The sequence below is a fragment of the Neopsephotus bourkii genome, unplaced genomic scaffold, assembly GCF_033783945.1.
Source record: "Neopsephotus bourkii isolate Nb327-2 ecotype Australia unplaced genomic scaffold, CSIRO-AGI_Nbou_v1 NB_1526, whole genome shotgun sequence".
Classification (NCBI taxonomy): Eukaryota; Metazoa; Chordata; class Aves; order Psittaciformes; family Psittacidae; genus Neopsephotus; species Neopsephotus bourkii.
In genome coordinates, this window is record NW_026902002.1 from 5,646,626 (window position 1) to 5,668,294 (window position 21,669).

At 43.7% G+C, this 21,669-nt stretch overlaps 1 protein-coding gene across 16 annotated transcripts in view; it reads right to left on the reverse strand.

The window, feature by feature from the left end:
• The window catches only part of BIN1 (bridging integrator 1), a 98,474-nt gene that overhangs the window by 43,809 nt on the left and 32,996 nt on the right, over positions 1–21,669 (reverse strand). For all 16 annotated transcript variants that reach the window (XM_061370164.1, XM_061370161.1, XM_061370157.1 and 13 more), the window contains exons 2-4: positions 7,663–7,743; positions 1,834–1,888; positions 1,276–1,370 (exon numbers count right to left, since the gene is read on the reverse strand). In XM_061370164.1, the coding sequence (XP_061226148.1) occupies positions 1,276–1,370; positions 1,834–1,888; positions 7,663–7,743 (231 nt within the window). The remainder of the gene's footprint in view (positions 1–1,275; positions 1,371–1,833; positions 1,889–7,662; positions 7,744–21,669) is intronic.

Here is a 21,669-nt window from a genome sequence, read left to right on the forward strand (position 1 = left end):
TGTTTGATTGGGATCTTTTGGTAGGGTAGGTTGTTTGTTAGGTTTTTGGTCTGTTTTTTTTTTTTTGGTGTGAGGGAATTTTTTTGTCATAATAACACTTGTCTCCTGCCTGTCTTTACATGAAAGAGAAAAACAACCAGTGTGTGTGTGGGATGGAGGGGGTGTGAGGGATGCAGACCCTCAGAGCAGCTACAGTTCATTCTCAGGACTCATGCTCCCTTTGACGTCTGACTCAAATTCTCTGGAGGGACAGTCTCTCATGAGGCAACACAGTGGCTCTGGAAGAAACAAGGCCAACAGAGAATGTGAAGCCAAGCCAGCTGAATTACAACTCCATTATTTATTGTAACAGCACTTCCTAATGGAAAGTTTCCATGTTAATGCAAGAATTGACCTGGAAGCATTCAGGTTTTGTTCAATTTATCCGCTTTGAAGTCAGTATTTCCTGGGCAAGATGCAGATGTTATTTCAGGTGGTATTTTCTGCAGGGTAAAGCAGGGGAAGGACAGAATATTTCTCCTGCTCTCCTCTCTATTCCTTCCCCACTGCTCCAATGCCATAGACAGCTGCAGATGAACCCAATCCCACAGCCTCATAGCAGATGGACCACAGAGCTGAACTGTCACAGCTGCTGCTCAGCAGAACAGCTGAGCAAGCGCAGGGGGTGCCTGCCTCCAGATGCACCCATCACACACACATGCCAAAGGGGATCCAAGCTGTCACATGACAGCCTGTCCCCTAAGTGCCACAGAAAATACCTGGGCAAGTTGGACAGGCATCACCTCACCAGGGGATGAGAACAGCAGGGTGGGGTGACATGGGGCTCAGCCAAACAAGGTGGCAACTAAAATATGGCAGCTGGTGGTAGAGGGGAGATTGTTGCAGCTACACAATGGCTGTTCTGACCATGCTTTGGCTATAGATTTAGCTTTCCCTTTCTCCTGCACAGAGCATAAACAATACATCCAGTTGACAATACTGACTCTCTCTTGGCATCCCGTATCCCTGTTCATCCACTCCAGGGGGAACAAATTGCTAACGGGCGTAAGCATACAGCTCTGCATAGCATTCAAGCATCTGGGAACAGTGTCCTACACAGACAAAAATATAGGCCACATCCCTTCAGCTTTCCCTTCTTCCCAATGCTGAGCTTATCTTTCCAGTTCTTTTCAAAGTCAAATGCCTGAAAAAATGTGGTGCACAGACACAGCTTCCAAAACTCATCTCCACTGACAGACCAAGCCTGGTAATTCCACATCCTGGACACAGTCTTACCTCTGCTATTTTATTCGTGTCATCTCTCCCAGGCCAATCTGGTTCATAAACTTCCTGCAGACACTCTGTCAGCTTCTTGGAGGCCTCATGCATAGCTAGAGAAGAAGAGGGAACTGCTTCAGAAAGAAGGAAATAATGTGTTCCATAGTGTGTTTAACTATCACCCTGAGGAACTGGGACACAAGAGCATTATAACAAATGCTAAGCTTTTCCTTACAGAGTGTCTGACCCCTGACAACACAGAGATGGAAAGTAACCAGAGAGAGAACCAAGGATGCAGTCACGTCAAATCCTTTGTGTTCATCCTCCCCTAGCAGAAGAGATATCACAGTCTATCTGGTAAGACAGCACCACATGTTCAGCATCAAAACACAGCCCCACTCCACCCATTCCATCCCAGGAGGCTCTGAAGGATTCTGAAAGATCACCCACCCTGACAAGGCTGACCTTTCCTACAACCTACACCTTACACCTGAGGAAACACCAGGAAGGGGACAGCTACAGAAACCTCACTGCATAGATTAGAGCAGAAACAATCCTCTGCTACACAGACCTTACCTTTCACGGAAGCTAAGTAAGTTCGGAGGTCCTTCTGCAGCCTCGTGCCTTCAGACTGTGAATATAAGGAGATGACCATCAGTTATTCTCTCATATAAAGATGGTGTAAGAAGGAGTCAAGCATTAATAAATTAATAGGAGATGGGCTACATATGAGCCCTAAGACCACATGAACATAAACGTTAGCAGGGGGACCCACACAGCCCTCTGACTTGGTAAACCTATAGTGAGTGATCTGCAGGCCTGTTTGACCAACAATAAAGCTGTGATTTGCAATTCCCAGCAGAGCCACCTTCAGTGTTTTGATTTCATACAAGCAACTTGAGACAGTCCTAATGGCAACACTTAGTTTATAAGCAAAGGGCCAGCGGGCCTATGCAACAAATGCAACTGAAGGGAGTCTGCAGGATATAAAAGATACAATAGATTTATTTTGTACTGGTTTGGGAGCAGTTTAGCTCACCACTGTTTCCTGCCAGACTGCAATCCAAAAATCCCAGCACAAAGTGGGTACAAGGGACCTGTGATCTACCCAAACATCCCATCTAAACTGTCTTGTGCAGCAAGGCTTGCAAATAGAGTTAATAATCCTTTTCTTTAGTTTCACTGTGGAGGTGGCCTGCCAGCAGCAGATCCCATTTACTAGTAAACAAAGGATTAAAACCAGAAGCTGGGCTGAGTTTTGTCACCTTCAGATGACACAGCCGAATACAGTACAAGAGCCCAGATTAGTAAGGGTCATGGAGATTTTACACAGCGAAGTTGGTTCAGGCATGCACATGTATATGCCCTACCCATATGATTCCTCTCCTGCACTAGGATAAGCGTTCTCAGGCTCACCTCCCCTCTACCTTACCATATGGCATTGACAGTGGTGCAAAGGAAGAAGGGAAATACTCTCAAATCCAGACAATGATATCATACAAACAGAAATGAAAGGAAGAGAAAAGCAAGGCTTCAGAAGTTGACCAATACTACCACAGAGCATGTCAAAGCAACATAAGGAGCAAACATTGAGGACACCTCTGCAAACAGCCTCTGGAGTATGCAAGTACAGAAAAAAAAAGTTTGAGAGACAAAGGTCTCTTATAAAAAGTTTTCTCTAACCCTGCAGCATCTTACTATATCCTCACTATCCCGCAAATTAGCTGTAGAAACAAGAATGCAGGAAAATGACAACTACATCTCACACCTTCCTCACAGCCTGCTGTCATTCCTCCTCCTCTTTCCCAGTTTGTGTCCCATTGGGAAGGGAAAAGGGGGCAGTATAATGCATTTTGACAGCTGAAGACAACTCCAGAGACAGAGAGCTCACAGGATGCCTCTGACAGCTGCCTCAGAGTTTCTAGCTTCAAAAGCAGATGTTTCCTATCAGCTCTCCCCGACACTCAGGCACCTCTTGCCTCAACTGAGCTCATGTTGTTATCCCTTGTGCTGTCAGTGCAGCTGTGCTCTCTAAATCTGACCAGCTGTTGAAGTGGCAGTGCTACCATAGCTTTGTAGAAAAATCCATCTGCTTCCAATGCTATGGTCCAATTTGTTTTCCTTGCCTCGAAAGCTCTGGATGAGTTCACATTTGTTCTTTTCCTATTGCCCTCAACAAAGGAAACAAGGGACAGGAAAGAGCTGGCCATTTTTGTAAAATAAAACCAAACTTCTAGTCTGGAGGTGCATTGGGAGCTGATCCAAAAGAGTACAAGAGAAAAGGAATAATGGCCACACCTGATGTAAAAAGCCTAGGAGTTCTTAAAACACAGAGCAAACAAATGTAGAGCTTTTTGCTCACTTAAGGTGAACGTGGAAACCTGGGCAGATGAGACTTTCCTAACAGTGAAGTCAGAAATCACCAGGGAAGAAACACTGGAGTAATCAAAAAGCGCACACACAGGGGACCATCAGGGAGGCTGAGCTTACAAGCAGTAGTTCAATCAAGCTGTAATATGTGTTTGCTTGTGCCTAATGCAGGAAGTAAGAAAATCTTAGAGGAAAGCAGTGCTGTGTGCCTAGAATTGATCCATGGTAGAAATCACAGACTGGAACTGTCGAGAAATGTCAGAACACAACAGAAAATGGCAACTGTTTTCTCTCTGTGCATGCAGCACCTGCTTTCTTTGAGCAGACTCTAGCAAGCGCTCAAGTACAGCCACTGCATAACCACCTCTCACAGTGCAGTCAGATTCAGTCAAATACTGTATAGTAGGACAGCTTTCAACACCCTTAAGTACACATTTAAGCGATGCTTCCTAAACTCAAAGGTAAAAAATAGAAAAGAAAGTTGAATTGGAATCTGCATAATTAATCCACTTCCTAGTTATTGAAGAGTTTAAGAGTGTGCAGAAGGAAGTTACAGAGGTATGGGTGAGTGTAAAGATCTAATAGCACAGGAACTTTTAAACTGCAAGAACATAAAGAAGAAATAGCGTGTGTGTGTATTTGTATCAAAGTAACAAAACTCCATGAAAAGAAAGTAAAAATAGGACAAAAAAGGAAGATCAGTGCTGATTCTGAGCCCCAGATTGATTTCTCATTCCTGCACTAATAAACTGACTTAAAACTTTCACACAGGAACAATCATACTGTGTCTTGATGTAAAAAAGACCACAGTAAGTTAATTAAACACACAAGTGTCATCTTGTTTGAGTAGATATTGCTATGCTTGCAATCACAGTGTAATTCAACCCTGTGAGCCTATAACACAACCAGGTATAATATGAAGGTCAGTATGTACATGAAGATGCATATTTAAAAATAGAAGTGCCATGCTTGCGAGGGTGGAAGAGCTCTCTCTAAAGACCTAATGAAACAGCTATTACTTATAGCTCTATGAAAGAAAAATACAAAAGTAGTTTGGTATCTTTTTGTGCTTTCTTGTTTTGTTGAGGGGTTGTTTTTTAAAATACCTTTCACAGAGGCCTAGCTAAGTATGCGATTCTTCTGTAGAGCTGTTTCTTGGTCATAGACAGGTTTCCTAAAACCCATTTTCCTCCCAATCTTCAAAAGAAATTCTTTCATCCTAATATTAGACTGCAACCCCTTCTTTACACAGCCTCCTTGTCTACAAAGAAAGTCACTCTCTGAGCTACTGACTGTAACTGTCCATGGCCAAAGCTACACTGCAAGAGCAAAGATTAAGTTCACACTATCTGCCCTACAGGCTGAGGCTGTATGAACACTGTGGGGTAGAGGCAGAGATGGGTCCAGCCCATGCCAGCAGCAGCTTGCATCTCATGCATCTCATGTGAAACTGTAAACCAAGCCAGAACTTCCACACGTAAGCGTGACAGCTCATGAACAGTATCAGAACCCAGCTGCTCTGTCAGGATGAAACTCAACACAGTGCCAGGTGTAAGGGTTGACACCACCCTCACACTCTCTGGCTCTCCACTGAATATTTCAAATGCAGGGGAAGAGAAGCCCAAGCCTAGCACATCTCATGCAAGGGGCTGTGTTGCAGCTGTGCAACAGGCCTCTTACTCCCAGGTCTACAAGGACAACTTCCAGGAAAAGTTTCTGTGCAGATGCCTGAACACAAGTGACACTGGGAAAGGGAAGGAGAGGGGAAGCCTTCACATGAACTTTTTGGGAGGTTAACTGTGAAAGAGAATCTGTCATGAGGAGTAATATGGGGCCCAGTTGTGCTGTTTGTCAAGCTTTCAAGAGACATGGGTGAGCCCTATAGCCCTGCAGAAGCATGGTTAATGTTCGTCTCGTTTGCCACACAAGGAATTTATCTGTCTGAGCTAAAAACTTCCTACCATTCAGAGCCATCAGAGTGGTGCTCTTACATGAATCTGAATGGATAGAGGTGGGAAGCGCAATGCCAACTCAACCACCACAGAGGAGAACCACATGGTGTCTTGTTTGAAAACAAATAAGTGATTTTTAGACCTACTCTCCATTCACTGACAGCCCACACATGCGAACATGTACTGAAGTGGTCCCAACATAGCCATTGGTCAGAGAAGCCTCTAATCAGGCACTAAACAAGGCCACTGCCTGGTAACACCACAGCCAGTTCCACAGGAGAGCTGCCCTGTCTGAAGGCTGCAGCAACAGATCGGCTTTCCTCCAGGCTTACATTTCCCACAGGAGCAGACTTTACAAGGAAAGGCCATATAAATTTCACACATAGCTATACTACACACACAAAAACCCAAGTACATATATATGGGCATATAAGCTGACTTTTTTGGCCCCCCTCCCCCCCCAGTCTGCTTGGCATCATAACAAATCCTCAGCCCTGGATATCCTAACAATCCAGCCAACTCACATTTATGATTTGCCCTGTAGAACAGGTATTGTTCACATTAATTTTAGGAACAGGGAAACTGAGGGCCAGAACAAAACCAACAGACCCCAAGCAGCAAATGGAGAGCAGCCTCCAGCTCCTTTGATAAGTTATATGGAGAATTTAGTTCATGGCCTGCCCCTGCAAGATGGGAGAAGAAATTAAGCTGCAAGGGGTAAAGGGGTAGTGCTTCTTCTACAGGCTTCTTGGTGCACCACTAGAACTCATGGCTTTGGAAACTAAAAAGCTATCCCAGACAGCCAAATCAAGAAGTCTGGATTTTTAGCTTTTCAGTGTTTCTCCTTTAAAAAGGTCATTTCCCTATTGTCAACACTTAAAAATTATACAGAAAAGTCACACCTGGTAATGTCATGTCATCAGAAACAAGCCAAACTGTATTCCTCTGTGTACAAGACAGTATCAGTGGTGGACGTGCTATAGAGATGTTGCATGAACTTCTGGAGGAACAGCTATTATTGCTGCCAAGAGAACGAGCACTAGTCTCCAGGAATCTGCAGTCAGCTCTGGTTAGACATAAGTCAGACTGAAAGATTTTCATTATATTCAGCTGTGGCAAATCCCTTCTCAGCTGGCTTTGTGACACATAACCACATCTGCTGAGTCTTAACAGACATGAGGCAGCTGCTGCTAACAGCTCAGAAAGAGGTCCTAAGTATGCGAAGGGGCATAAAGAAGCTAAAAGATTTCTTCAGCACTAACAGGGCTTTGGTGTGGCACACATTTCCTGCCATAAAACAGAAGCAACACTTCCCCTAACACCAAGCATGAAGGTGCAAATCCCTTGAGGTAACTGATGTTCCCCCCTCCTCCGGGGGGCTGAAAGCTCCAGATTAAAAATAAACAAATAACTAAAAACCAACAAAACCAACAGTTCAAGATACAAACCTACTGCTGTTTCAGTAGGAGGGTGGAGGGACATTGCTACACGGTTAAAGTATTTTTGTATGCTAAATACAGGGTTGAAGCAGACATGCCAAAGAAGAATGACTCATGCCTCACAGTGATTGTGCAAGGGTGGCGGGGAAGTCAGATTTAGTTCTTAGCCATGGAAGGATATCCCTTTTCATCATTTACTTACCTTGCCTCTTTTGCCCTCCACTGCACCTAGGAAACTGAAACTGCTTTGTTCCATTTTAATTTTTATTTCTAATTTCTTTCCCATCCTATCCATCTTTCAGAGACGCAATGTTGCTCTTCTATCTCACTTCCAGCCCAGCAGGAAAAATTACATTACAAAGCATCTGCTAACTGAAGGAAGTGTTCTGGTTGAGCTATTTCTTTTCCTAAACTTGGGTCTAGAGCGAGTATTATTTTTCAGCATACAGTCTCAAAGACTCCATGACAGGGATACTGGAAGACACAGTGTTAACTTCTCGTAAGTGAACAACTATGAGTTGTGGGTCACTTCAACAGGCCTAAGGCATCATTTAATTTAATGGGTTTTAATTGCATATCGCAGCAGATGACTGGAAGCTAATACTGAAGCCCAGGGTGTAATTACATATAGCTAATTATCTTACCAGCTGTTTATTGAAGTTCTGCACGCACTGTTCAAACTGCTCATCTTTTGTTTCATCTGCTTTCCCAAGCTTCTGAAGGACCTGCAGAAGAGAGGAGAAAGGAGACTTCAAACACAGATCTAGCAAAGCAGAGATTAAAAAAAAAAACCTTTGCAAGCTTTTGCTCACCAGGCTGGAAGAAGTTAAAAATTATCCCTTATTCCACACTCAGAATTTGTGAAATATTTCTCCACACATTCATAGCTGGGAAAAGAACTTAGTGGCGAAAAAGGATGAACTCAGATCCCTTCTTCTTTGCTGTACCAAAGAGGATGACTGACGTTTGTCCTTCACTGGTCTAATGCTTTTTGCAGAGAACGCAATAGCAACCCAGTTGTTCATCTCCTGGACCAGCAAGAAACAAACCACATCACTATGCCTTTTGTTGTGTGGTTACACTTATCCTGATTTAACACTAGTTTCTGATCCAGATAGGGTGGGGTTTTTTGCTCCCAGAACAGCTGGACTGTCCTCAAAACCAGAAAGCCAGGCAGAGACCTCCTTAGATAAAGAAGGTGGCTGGAGCAGTGCAAGCCCAACCTTCTTTTCACCTTTTCTCACTGTGCACATGCTTGACAGGAGCTAGCTGCTGAGAGCAACAAAGGACCTTACACCATGAATCTACATGACAGAGTCTAAGTGTCATGTCTGAGAGTGTCAGCAGCCAGTCCTGTTTCTCTCACCACCTCCCTGCACAGCGCAGTTCCCCAAAGACTGCAAAAAAGTCCTTATCAGACTACTTCCCTTATCACCCACCTCTCTTAATGACCTCTTCATGCAGTTAAGTGGATTGCTCCCAGGCTTTGAACAAAGAAGCATTTCATTTTCTGGGAAGCAAAATTAAATGTGTCCCATCACCAGAAGGCTGGCCAAACTGCAGCTGTGGAAGGGGGCTGCAGTTATTTGTCAAGTCCCAAGCAACTCCAGCAGCAGGAAGACAAGGATGTAAACTGTAGCTGGTTAAGCTCGATTACAACATCTTTGTTACTCAAAAATAAAACCTGACCACACCAAAGAAAAAAAACAATTGGAACTATTATATATACTGGAATTAAGCCGATCATTTAGTCCAACTGCCAGTACATCTACTGGTCTATATCTACTTTCACCTTTTTACACTGCCAAGGTGGAGGATATTTGTGTTATGCCTGTTTGGTTAATCTCGGTTCCCTTCTCCACTATTAAGCACAGATACTCCCAGCTCACCCATGACCGCCATAACTGACTCTAGTGCTAGGCACTATAAATCAGTACAATCATTCAGCACCCAACTCACAAGTCCCCTTATTTAGGCTGGGATTTAATGTCTAGGAGGAAACCACCGTTTTTCATTCTCCTTCTGGTCAACAGCCTCTCTTCAACTCCAGGAATCACTAAGGTACTCAAAATGTTAGTAAAAGGAGGGAAAAGGACACATGCAGATGCAGACTGCACTCTGCCACCAAGGGCTGTACCAAAAGCCTCCAGAGTTAGAAGCATAAATTCCTACAGCTCAAGTGACAGCAACAAATACTGCAGCTAAAGGCACCTAACTTGGTTGTCTACGCAGCAGGGCATAGACAGCATGAATATTCCCTTCTTCCTCTCAGACCCTTGACACATAAGAGCTTGTTGGAGAGCAGAAGAAGCAACACTGTTTGGACAGGCAGAGTCCTGTACAGCAGCCACTGGTACCTCCTTTGCTCCTCTGCTCCAGTGAAGGGGAAATGCATGCCGCAGCAACAGTGCTGTTGAGGCTGCACATGGCATGCCAGCAGGAGAGAATCATTCAGTATGGCCTCATCTTTCTTGTCTGATGGTGAACACCTTCCAGAAAGGACACTGCTAAAAGGCCCTGTGTTCAGCTGTACTCCCGTAAGCTACCAGATCTATTGAGCATGGGTTTCCCACCTGCTGGGTGACTTCCTAGATGTCCAAAGAGCCCTCACTGGTAACAATAAAGTATGCAAGCTGCAAATTCCAAAGCAGAGATATGTTCTCAGTGTGCAAATCAACAGAATTATTGGGGATATAAAGGAGCTTTTTATGGGGCAATGCATCTGTCTGTCTAGCCAAGAGACTGATGCTTTCAGGCCTGGAGGGGAGGGAAGGAGACCGTTTTAACTGTGAGTAATCTGGAGTATGTCGCTGAGGTCAAAGGTTTAGAACAGCCCCAGTGCTTCCTGGTATAAAACACCGAGCAGCACCCACAAACTATTCATTGTGGCAGCCACATGCCTGCTTTCCACATGTCCAAGAAGATATCTGCAGTTCCACTGCTCCTTGAAGGGGCACACATACTGAGTCTGGGGTCACCCAGCCAGCTGGGAAGATCTTGTTCCACTATGCCGAGGTGCTACAACACAGCAGAGAGACAACAGCCCTAGGCTGCAGCAGGGCAGGGGTCATCTCGTACCACTCTCCCTCAAAACCAGATCTGCCCCATACAAACAACCCGGGGGTCAAACCCTAAGTCATTTGAGCAGCATAAAACAATGGCTCCACAAGACTGGCCCTCAAGCCTGCCCTCAGCTCTCCCATCAAAGATCCATCAGGCAAACTGTACTAACAAATCCCTCTGGACCCCCCTAAACCAGCCAGGGTTGGAGCAGCTGTCCTTGGGTGTGCTGCTGACTGTGGACATGTCTGTGCTCACTGCTAATAACCGGTGAGCTCACAAGACAACTCCCCTCCTCAGGCTGGTACGTGCCGTCATAGGTCAGGCTATTCCGGGTGAGCCAAGGCTGCTCCCTCCCTCCCCCTGTGACAGCCTTTAATCCTCCAACTCACTGCAAAGCCAGATCAAGTTCAGATGGAAACTTCAGGCTCTTTGATAGCTATTAATGGGGCAGATTTACCAGGGTAGGAGTCGGGAACCAGCCACAGCTCCCAGATCTCAGGGCAGATCAAAGATGGTGTGACCTGTCAGCTGCTGTCTGGATGCAAACCACACCAGGCAGCAGACATGGATCTGGCATTTAAAAGATTAAGAAGCAACCATGGCTAGGCTCCTTGGTCTGCCCTTGACCTGGGAAGTCCTGGCCCTGCATAAGGATAGCGACCATTTCAAGATGGTGCAAGCTAGGATGGAGAGAATACTTTGCATGACTCCCACAAAACGTCTTGTGGGATGCACTGCTGTGGGTTCCAGTCTTGGTTCACTACATATTAACTATGACAGGATGGGATTATCACCCCAACCAGTGTTTTTGGCCTCAGTTACTGGACACCATTTTCCAGTGTTGCTCAGAAACCAGATCACTGTTGTCAGCTGGATCTGCAGGTGCTCCTTATTTCCCATAAACTAGAGCCACAGGTAACTTATCAGCTACTGCAGCATCTCGAAGCAGAGCCAAATTCCACCCATGGAGCCTCAGTTTTCCCTGCATTTGAATAAAAGCAAGAAGGAATACAGAGACTGAAGTTTTAAAAGCACCTTAAAGATCCTAGGAGGCAAGATGCTATTAACAAGTAAATTATCACATTCTTTCTCATATCACTGATGTATCTGTAATCTGCTGTGTCAGGCAGAACTATCTGCAGTAAGCTTTTAACTACCGTACTTGGAGAACTGAGATAACAGAAGTGACAAAGAAATCTGGAAATTTTCTGTATGAAGATCTGGCATTCTACTAGCAATGGTCAGAGAAGTAAAGACATTCAATAGCCTTTAAAACCAGCAACTTTTCCTAGTAGTATGGAAAGCCTGCTTAGCGAATTTGAAGCTGTGTTTTTTTCTCAAAGACCTTAACATTCACAGGATGACTGAGCATTACTTAAATACCACAGCTTCATAGGGCTCTAAAGGGAGCATCTTATCTGGCTGCAGTCTGTCTGCATCTGGAAGCATTTTATCTGTCTCTCTTTCCCAGGTTTAAAGGACGAAGCATTTCTGAAGGACAAACCCCTCCACTGCTTAACAGGGTCTCTAGTGCTCTGCTTTAAACACTAGGAATGAAGGAAACTGAGATCTGGGTATCAGCTTTGTGACCACCAAACCCTCTGGTGCAGAGCAGCAGTCACCATGAAGGACACTTACTAGCTATGTAGCAGCAGCTAGTACCAAGAAGCATTATCAGACTAAGCAGAATGCAGTTCTGCTTTGCTTTAAAAAGCAACTGTAACAGATTTACTTTTATACTTTCTAACAGAGAAATATATACCAGCTGCTTAATGCATCCACAGTTCTTATACAGCATTTTCCCTCATGCTCTTCGAAAATGTCAGTGCCACAACAGAAGCCCTGAAAACCCAAATACTCTCTCTCAGCACACCCTATGTGTGTGAACCATTATGTGAACCTATGTGTGACCCATTATGTGAACCATTATGTGAACCAATAACCTAATAAAACACTGCTTTTCATGGCATATGGGCCACCCATGCCAAAGACCAGTTTAGAGAATGCAAGTGATTGGTAGGGAAGGCAAAAATAAATGTAGTTTGAGGATCCCAAACAGAACAAAGTCTGCATCTGAAATATCTGAATTTAGGGTGGTCCAGCCCCAATGAAGAAGCAGGCATTAAGCCCACAGCCAAAGAGCCTGCAGCCCTACAGGTCCACACTCCCCACTGTATCAGAGAAGGGGCTGCAGTTACATCTTTACCAATACGGGCCCAATGCTTCTAAATCATTCCATCCCCTGACAGCTCCACCCCTCATAAACGACACCTCTGACTTCTGCTGTACCTGCCAACTCCAGCGCATAATCTCCAGCTACCAACTGGGCACAGAGCCAGTAAGTGCTGTAACTAATTTTGACTTGCAACAAATTGGCATGTGCCAATGGGTCAATTAGCAACAGAACAAATAAACCTTCAGTCTCAGGCAGCTGCCTGTTCTTCCATGAAAGATACTGTACTTGGAAGAAGGGGAGAAGAAAATAGTGACCAAGTCAGACAGAAAGCACAAAGCCATGTAACTTAAGGTACAAACAAAAGGAGTTCCACAAGCTTTTTTAAGCCCTGTTACTTCTCTGACCAAATTAAATGTGATTTGCTCAGTGAAGTAGATTTGTGCTCATTAAATAATTTGGGTCTTGCACTCAGAATCAGGGAGAAAAGCAAGAGCAGCAGTGGGAGTCCTGCTCCCTTTCCACCCTCCCTAGGAACAGGGCACGTCCTCCTGCCCTCCATGCCTGCCTTTAGGCTGGCTTTGGGTACAGCCTGGCTTTCCTTGTGCAAGCCTGGCACAATTAAGTCTTTCTTTGAAACAACTGGACATAGAAGGATGGGGGTGGAGAGGAAGAAACTCCAAACACATTAACACTTCATTTTAAATTGAGAAAGTTATTCCTATGGCTGAGCAATCAGCAAGACCCTCAGATCACTGGAAGATGGGAAAGGGCAATGTCACTCTTGGTGCAGACAGAGGCATTCTTGTTTGCTTCTTACTTGCTAACAAGGTTCAATAGGTCCTGCAAAGACAGGATGTTGCCTCTGTCACTGGGCTGAGTTGGGAAATCAGGGTTCAATGCAGCATCTTGTTAGGGACTTCCTGAATGACCTGGAAAAGACATACCCAATGTCCCATCCACCCAGCTGTAAAGGGGAGAGTTTGTTCAGCATGTCACAGAGTGACCAGATTTATCCCTGGCATCTCCAGCTGGCAAATGGGAAAGAGAAGTACAGAGAGATGAGATAACCAGTTTGAGTGCTCAGCTCAAGACACACCGAGACTGATTTTTACTGATGTCCCTCTAATTAAAATATGTAAGAATTTGCAAGATTAGCCATATTCTAAAACCCAACCTAACTAGGGGAAAAACAAACAAATAAAAAACCAACTAAAATATAATTTTCTGGTCACACTGTGATGTTGGAAGTCTCAGAACATTCCCCAAAAATATGCTAACAGTAAAGAATTTAAATCATTAGAACAGATTACATGGAAATTCTTTGCTAATGAAAGACTTCAAGACAAGCACCTCAAGCATGATTTAAGCCTTACTGATCCCACCCCACATAGGGGATGGACAAGTAAGGCTCTTCCAAAGCTAGTCTTTCTAGATCCTGAAGGTGACAGCAACAGAATGTCAGTCACTTTTTCTCCAAAGATCGTCTGCAAAAGGACCTCACTTCTTTCCCAATATCACAGTGGGAAGTGCAACACACATCTAAGCATGACTAGATAATAATGGCATTTATAGCCTGTTGTCAAAGACACACAGGTAACTACTGCCTTCCCTAAACAGCCCTATATTGCAACATTTCTGTAAGAGCAAGAGTCATGCTGTATTGCCTTGAAGGCTCAACTCAAGTATCTGCCTCTGACAGCTACCAAAGAGCAGTCTCACTGTGACCTGCACCTTCAAGACACACTTCTCAAGTTTAATGTGACTCAGTGTGCTCACATTGGGCTGCCCTACAAGTCTCATCCTTCTCCTTCACTGAAGATAAGTGAGGAGGGGGAAGAAGCTCCACTTTCTCATTCGGAATTATTTCCTGGAAAAACTTGCTTCCCCATAAGGGGGCTCAAAGAGTTCGCGGCAACAAACATTTCACCAGGCTGAAGTCAGCATCTTAAGAATATATCCTTTTCATATCATGTCTAGTGTAAGACAAAATGTAGAAATAAGCACAGCCAGTGGAAGACTTCTTTCAAATCTGGAGGCTTGGAATGATGGTCATCTTATCTTTAAGGCCAAGTCGTAAGTAATGAGTGATATTCCAAAGAAAGGGGTACACAGAGGACCTGTCCCACTTTTGCAGCTGCATGTTGCACCATGCTCATCTAAGAATGCCTGCTTTATTTCAGCATTTTACGTTCAATACACTGCTGAAGACTCCCCTATTTCTATGAAGCATTTTTCTATATCTCAGTTGCCATCCTCATTCCAAACTCTGAGGTCTTCCCTGAAGCAACTGCAGAGTACAAGCCTGCAGTGATGGACCTATGGGGGACAAGCTTATTCCTAACCACACCATGTGCTTCACCCAAAACTTCAAACAAATTAAAGTAACCATGCCCAGTTTCTCCCCATAGGGTGAGGCAGATAGTATCCACCATAAATGCAAAGACTCAGCTAGCTGCTGCATTGAAACATCTCAAAAACAAAAACACGTAGAAACATGTTAACCAAGGGAGGATATCACTTTTGCATTTGTACTGTCTGTTCTGCAGAGGTACTTTATATTGCTTCATGATATTCACTATGAAGACTAGTTGAAGTGAGCTTATGAAATCTTTTGCTCTCAAGATGCTTCCTCTTGTGCTTGGGTCCTTTGGGGAGTTACAGGCTATCAAGCAAGGGAGTCACATCACTCATATTACTGGTTATCAAACATTTCCTCATTATACATAGTACATCATTATCGAGCGTCCTAAGACAATGTGGAAACACAATGAGAAGAACTGGTCCTAATTCTCAGACTTGGTCAGCCAGCAAAGGGAAAGAAAAGGCTCTGGGTACTTTAGTTTCCCACATTGGTTGGTCTCCTGTGTCCACCCCACAGCCTAAAGATAAGGAACGGTGTTGTGACACAAGACAGGGGCAGCAGAATTGCAATTAGTGGCCAGGGTCCAGAGGATCACCTTCCTCTCACACTACCTCCATAAGCCTATCAGATCTCAGGCTGTTCCTGCACCAGGAGCTCAAGAAGCTGGCTCCCATGCTGTTGTTGAAGTACTGCTGTCTTGTTTTTGCAGAATCACTATGCCCATGGGAAAGCCCTTTGCCTAGGATAAAAAGCCCTCTTGGACATGGGGCCAGAATCCAGTTAATCTTCTGCACTACAAAAAAGGCCAGGATGTTTTTCATTACCCTGGTTACATCTTCCTCTACTTCTATTGCTCTCAGTATCTGCAGTAATACCTGCTGACCCCACTCCGTGTCTCAGCAAGACCAATATCTGACGACCAGCACAAAGAGCCTTTTTGTTTCTGGAGCAGAATCCGCAGCAGGTTCCCCTCAGACCATTCCTACCCTAGTGACTACTCAGTTTTTTCTGGGGGGTGGCACTAAGAACTTTGCTTTCAATTTCCATCCTTAGGTGGATCACTTTTCTAAATTGGGCTTTGACATTTTCCTGCCTTAATGTCACTCACTCTGGGAAACCTTCATTACCAAGATCTGTTTACACTGTCTTTAACTATAGTATATTGTCAACAAGTAAACTAAAGGAAGAATGCAAGGAAAGAGGTAGAGCAGCACAACAGAAGAGGCTAGAAGCTCCAAACCTTAGAAAATACAATGTATTAGAAAATACAGTGTATTAGAAAATACAGTCCAGAGATCTATAGTAACTCCCTCATGCACATACTATCAAATGAGTTCAGTCTATACGAAGACTGTACCAGCTGCACTGAAGTCTTGTCAGCATTTATTAACATGGATGAACCCATGAAAGGTTATGCAAACTGCTATGGAAGGCAAAGTCATAATATTCCAGCACATTATACAAAATAATACCAACAACATCCAAAGTGTTTCTATTTTATCCAGCCAGCCTTCTGAACTTATCCTGCCAGGCTTCAAAGACAAATCCTCCAAAAGAAGGCGGAACCAGGCAAATATTCATCATATAGAGAAAAAGCAATCATACCTTGAAAACAGTGAATTAAAAACCCTCCGAGAGCACTACAATCTCCCATCTCCAAGTGTCTTCATTTTTTATTTCCTCCTCTCTTTACATGTAACTTTGGACTACTTCTTACAGGAAGCGTGGGAGCCCACCCACCTACAGGTCTAAGCAATAGGAATAAACTGCCCAAGGCTTGTACATTTAAAAATGAAAATAAGACACGGCTGCAACTCGCATTTTAGCAAAACAAACTAGGGGGTTTGTCAGGAATGAGGGTGGTTCTGAAATAGCTGCCAGCTGACTGATTTTCGTGATCCTCTTCTCTCCTAGGTGTAGACTTGAATACTCCATTGCTTCTTCAGTCTATCACACTACCTGCAGTCCTCCATGAGCAACGAGCTAATAGAGTCCATCTCAACTTTTTCCAACATCTTCATCCTTATAGCAGGAGTATCTCTCAGGCTACTACAACTGAGTCCTATTCATCCTCCCATTTCTGACCATACAAGTACCTCATATCCAATGCTATTTAGCAAGCATTAGACAAGCAGGCAGGACACCAAGATTAAACCTATCACCTACCCATCCTGCGTCCAGTGGCCAACTACTCCCCACAACACCCCTGCAGCTTCCTGCTGCAACTTTATGAACAGTTCTGCATTATACATTAGAAGCATTTAATTTGTGAAAACATGCACAATGCAGCAACTTCTGAAATTTGCCTTTATTCCAATAAATATGGGTTAAAGAAACGGTGTAGTGGTTGGTATTTTAGGAGTAATTTTTTTTTTTTTTTTTTTTGCTTTAATGCAGAAAGGTCATTTACTGATCTAATCCTCTTCAGTACTTTCTCCAAATTCCCAGCACATATTCAGGAACTAATAGACAAGTTTATTCTATACCTCTTGTATAGGATTCACAGCCTTGTGGCATCCATATAGTTTAATGAGTGCAGTACAGATACCCAGGCAATACAGAGATGCTTATAAAAATATTCATAGTCCTCTATTTCAAAGGCTCACTGCTACTTCCCACATAACTGGGCTACAATACCTAAACTGCAGCAAGTCTGATGGGTTGATTCTTGGCTTTCCACGAAACAGCAGCGGGACTTGCTCTGCAACTCAGAGTTCTGAAACCAAAAGGCACAGGAAGTACTATGCAACTAATCTGTGCTAATTTCAGCCTCACACACACTCATTAAGGAAAGGGATAAAGATGACATTCAAGTGTACACAAAGCCCACAGGCTCAGTCAGATTTTTTGTGGCATCAGCTTTGGCAGAAAGCCTATAAATAACAAGATCTTTGAAGAAACAGACAAGCTCTATGTGCATTCCCTTGCTTTAATTTCAAATAGCACTTTCAGTAAAAACTTGTTCACGGAACTTTTGATTAGAGAAAAAAAAATTAAAAAAAAAAAAAAAACCCAAGCTAACTGAAAAACAATACAAAACCAAAACCCCCAAATCGGATCTTCCGAATATCCATGGGCTATATTTAAAGCCAACACCACAAGCAATTGTTCCACTTAACCTCACAAGCTAAATTGACTTGAATTTAAACTGCATGGAATTAACTGTTATAAGCGTTATAGTGGGTGTTATAGTGGGTCTCAGGAACTGAACCTCATCTGAGACAGGGAGACTTTCTCCCTCACTTTCAGATAGTTCTGTAGCAAACTGGTCATCTGGTCTCTGCACAAAAATAACTGCTAAGAGAACACAAGAAGTTTGCCTCCTTGTTTGCTTTCTGAACAGTCTGTGTTCAGAGTTACACAAATAAAGAATAAGGAAAGAAAAGAGTCACAAATAGAACTGCTCCATGACAGTAGTCCAGTATTCTTTATTTTTTTATAATTAGTCCTAGGAAAAGTCAAAAATATGATTTCAAGTACTGTTGCAACTGGCAATTGGAAGCCTTTAATGACAGACCCTACAGTAACACCCTCTCAGTGGCCAAAAGAGAAAAGACATTTTTTAACAAGTCAGCAGGTTTTTTAAGCCATATGACCAGTCCCCAAATTTTCTTCAGAGTTTAAGAACAGGTTGCCAAGCATAAACCCTCTCCTTCCAAAAACAGCTATTGTGAATACGTACGTCTACATGAGGTAGATTTGCTCTATTAGCTACCAGCAAGATGGACAATAAACCTGGAGGCCTTCAGAGGCAAGATACTATGGGAAGACTAAGCCAGGACCAGCTGGCTGGCCTGGCAGGAAATGCCTCCACCAGATCCAGAATATTCCACTCTCTTCTCCCAAAAGCACAAATCAAAGGTGACACGTACAATGACACCAGACATACCTGTATCAGGTACACTACTAATGACACACTGCTGGATATCACCATTTGAGGAGAACAGGGCTCTTCCACACTTCACCATCCTGTCTATATGAGGCACAGATTTACTGGCCATGTGAAAGCAGATGCTATACCCATGTTACCAGTCACATACAGACTTCTCAAGCGTCTTTTTCTTTTCTTATGTGGCAGAAGATGTAGAGGCCAGAAAAGAGACCCCAGCTCAGAGGACATTACCACAGGGCAGAAAGGGTGCTGTGCATGCTTGCACCAGCAACGGGGATTGCTGACCATTCGTATCAGAGTTTGGCATATGAAGCCAGAGAATGGAAAAGGCACCTCAGGGTGCTTTTCTTTATTTCAAAAAGGCAGGGGGGTGGAGAAGAGAGAGGGCTCCTCCATCCGCTAAAGCAATAGGATTGCTTGCTAAAGCCTTAAACAGGATACAGGGTGCAGTAATTCAAAGAAAATAGTTTTTTTATGCTTATCCTGTCCTCTCAAACTTTCACACCAAGATCTTCCAGCCAAGCAAAGCATCAAGTGCTGCTAATTAGCAACTCGGTCACTTCTGTCCTTCATGCAGTTTTGAGTCCTCAGATAACCAGGTCTGATTCAAGCTCAGCAGCTTTTATTTTTGACAGCAGTCTTAGAGCTCAATTACCAGCTTTGGACAAGATGGCTCTCTGCTCAGCTCCAGGCTGGAAGGATGTTGACAGATGCTGAATATATTATAAACAAGTGGACATGAACTATCACTCCCAAAGGAGAAGGCACACTGGGAAGACTCTGTCACTACAGATTAATTGGAGCGGGGTCTGTTAAAAGATCTTTAGGCTGCTGTCATTCCTGCTATGCACCATATATTCATGAGCATTAAAAACAGGTCCATGAAACAATACAGGGGTGAGCATCTAAAACTGCTGCAAAAGATTTCAAACAGAGCATTAGGGAGGTACAAACCTACTGTGAAATAGCCCAAACATCTATTTCATCTAATGGGGGGGGGAGCAGAGGAGGAATAAAAGTTTCCCATTCCATTTTACACCAAGAAAGGAGGTACCAATCTATCATCAATATAGATGTCACATGGAATACGCAGGGATTTTGGTACTATCCCATACATAGCTAGTGAAATAAAATTCATCTGACTGAGTTCTGCACCTTTCACTCACAGGAGTGCTGATGGACCAACTCCACCCTCTCACTCACATCTGTACAACATGCACCAGAAAACCCCAAATCCCAGCAATCAGATTGCTGGTTACAAGCTGAGTCCACTTTGCATCATCACTCATTGTATGCAACCTGAAGCCAAGAGGCCTTTCTTGTTCTGGATTTTTTGTTTGATTACAGTGGGATCCCAACCCTGGGGTTTACCCTTCAGAATTGCTGCAGTACTAATGCAGTGTCACACTAACAAGAATGAAACTGGACCACGTGTCCAGCTTAGCAAAGGGCAGAAGGGTTGCAAGCCACATGGAACTGAAAATCCCCAAGTCTCCTGCAGACAAAAGATGCAGCTCACTAGACAAATATCAAGTGACAGTGTAAAATACTGCTAGCACTGCTTATGTAATCATAGTTTTGCAAACTTTAAAGAGTAGGGAAAAAGGGAAATGGAAACAGAGAGGAAAAAGAATCATAAAAGAAAACCCTTTCCAACAAATCTTTTCCCACCCATCACAGGTAGCCAATTGTTCACTCAGAAGTGAGGTGAACAGGTAGATGCAAAGATATGTAGACTGCTGACATGACAGAGCAGTTCTGAAGAGGTTGATGCGATAAAGTCCCTCTGACCTGACAGTACCTTTGCACCTTCATTTTAGGTGAAAAAGGAGTCAATTATTGAATAGCTGAAACCATGTTTCCAACCACTAGTGTTCTGACATGGGTTCGCCCGATTTATATACGCAGTTTCTCTGGACAATACTTTGGCAGAAAGTCTGATGGCAAGTAACTCAGCACTGTCATAAGTCACATGTGAAGCCTCCAAAAACATGTGGCCAGTAAGCTGTTCATGATGTTCCACCAGCTTTCATAATCTATTTCTCATCGTAATGCCAGGGGTTTTTCTATTTGGGTTATACGACCTACTGCCAGATCAGGCCTTGCAGAAGACCGTATCAGTACAAAGTCATGTTCCTGAAAGAATGAAGGCTCACCAAAGGTCTGCAATGGGACACAAAGCCATTTCGCTTTAGGTCATTAACCTGAAATAGGATTCTAAGATATAGTGACCAAAAGCTGTTTCCACTCAACCACCATTTAACGGCATAAAGTTATGCCTAACCTCAGGACAACTCTGGCTAAGTCATCACTGGACCTTGATCTGCTCTCTCACTCACACTGAGGATCAAATGGGGCAGCCTTCCCAGTGCTCATCCTTCAAGAAGCACATTGCTAGCTCTATTCTCTTTGGCTCATTCGCTGTGGGAGGGAGGAGGTTCTTTCTCTTGCAAGGGAGTCCATTAATAGGAGAAGCTTTTGAAAGAGAAATGTAGATACATGGCAAGAAATCTTAGCAGTCAGCTGAGATCACATGCTATTTCCAAATGGCTTATGGACATACACCCATAACACGTCATTAGCTGTGCACAGGTGGGGCTAAGGCTACCAGTCAATTCCATGAACAGCTTCCCCCCCCAATACACCCTTTCAAACAGACAGCCCCATAATTATTAATATTTACCAGGTATTTCAGGAGAACAAACCAAAAATGCCGAAGTAGGTGATAACCCTTCAACACTCAGGTGTCTTCAACAAGGATCCACAGCAACCAGTCCATGAAAACCCACGCAGGTTTAATACTTCCTCTTTCACATTCAATGGTTTGAAATTCCCATTCCATTTTTATTTTCAGAAGCCCTTGCCTGCTTTTTTCTCTTATTAAGCACACACATACAGACAAACACAAAATCATCATCTAAACTTGGACTGGAGAAGTTAGCTCTGCTGTAAATGTCACCAGGTTTAAGCCATGGCTTGGAGAAGTGCTACTGACTGTTACTGTCAGTCAAAAGTCAGGCAGAGACATATTGCTGTATCAAACACCATTGTCAGCTGTCTCCTCTAAAACAAACACAAAGTTTATTCTCAGAACCTGTGAGCCCTTGCTATGGCCATTAATAACCAGGGGAACTGTCAGCAACCTGCAGCTCTCCCAG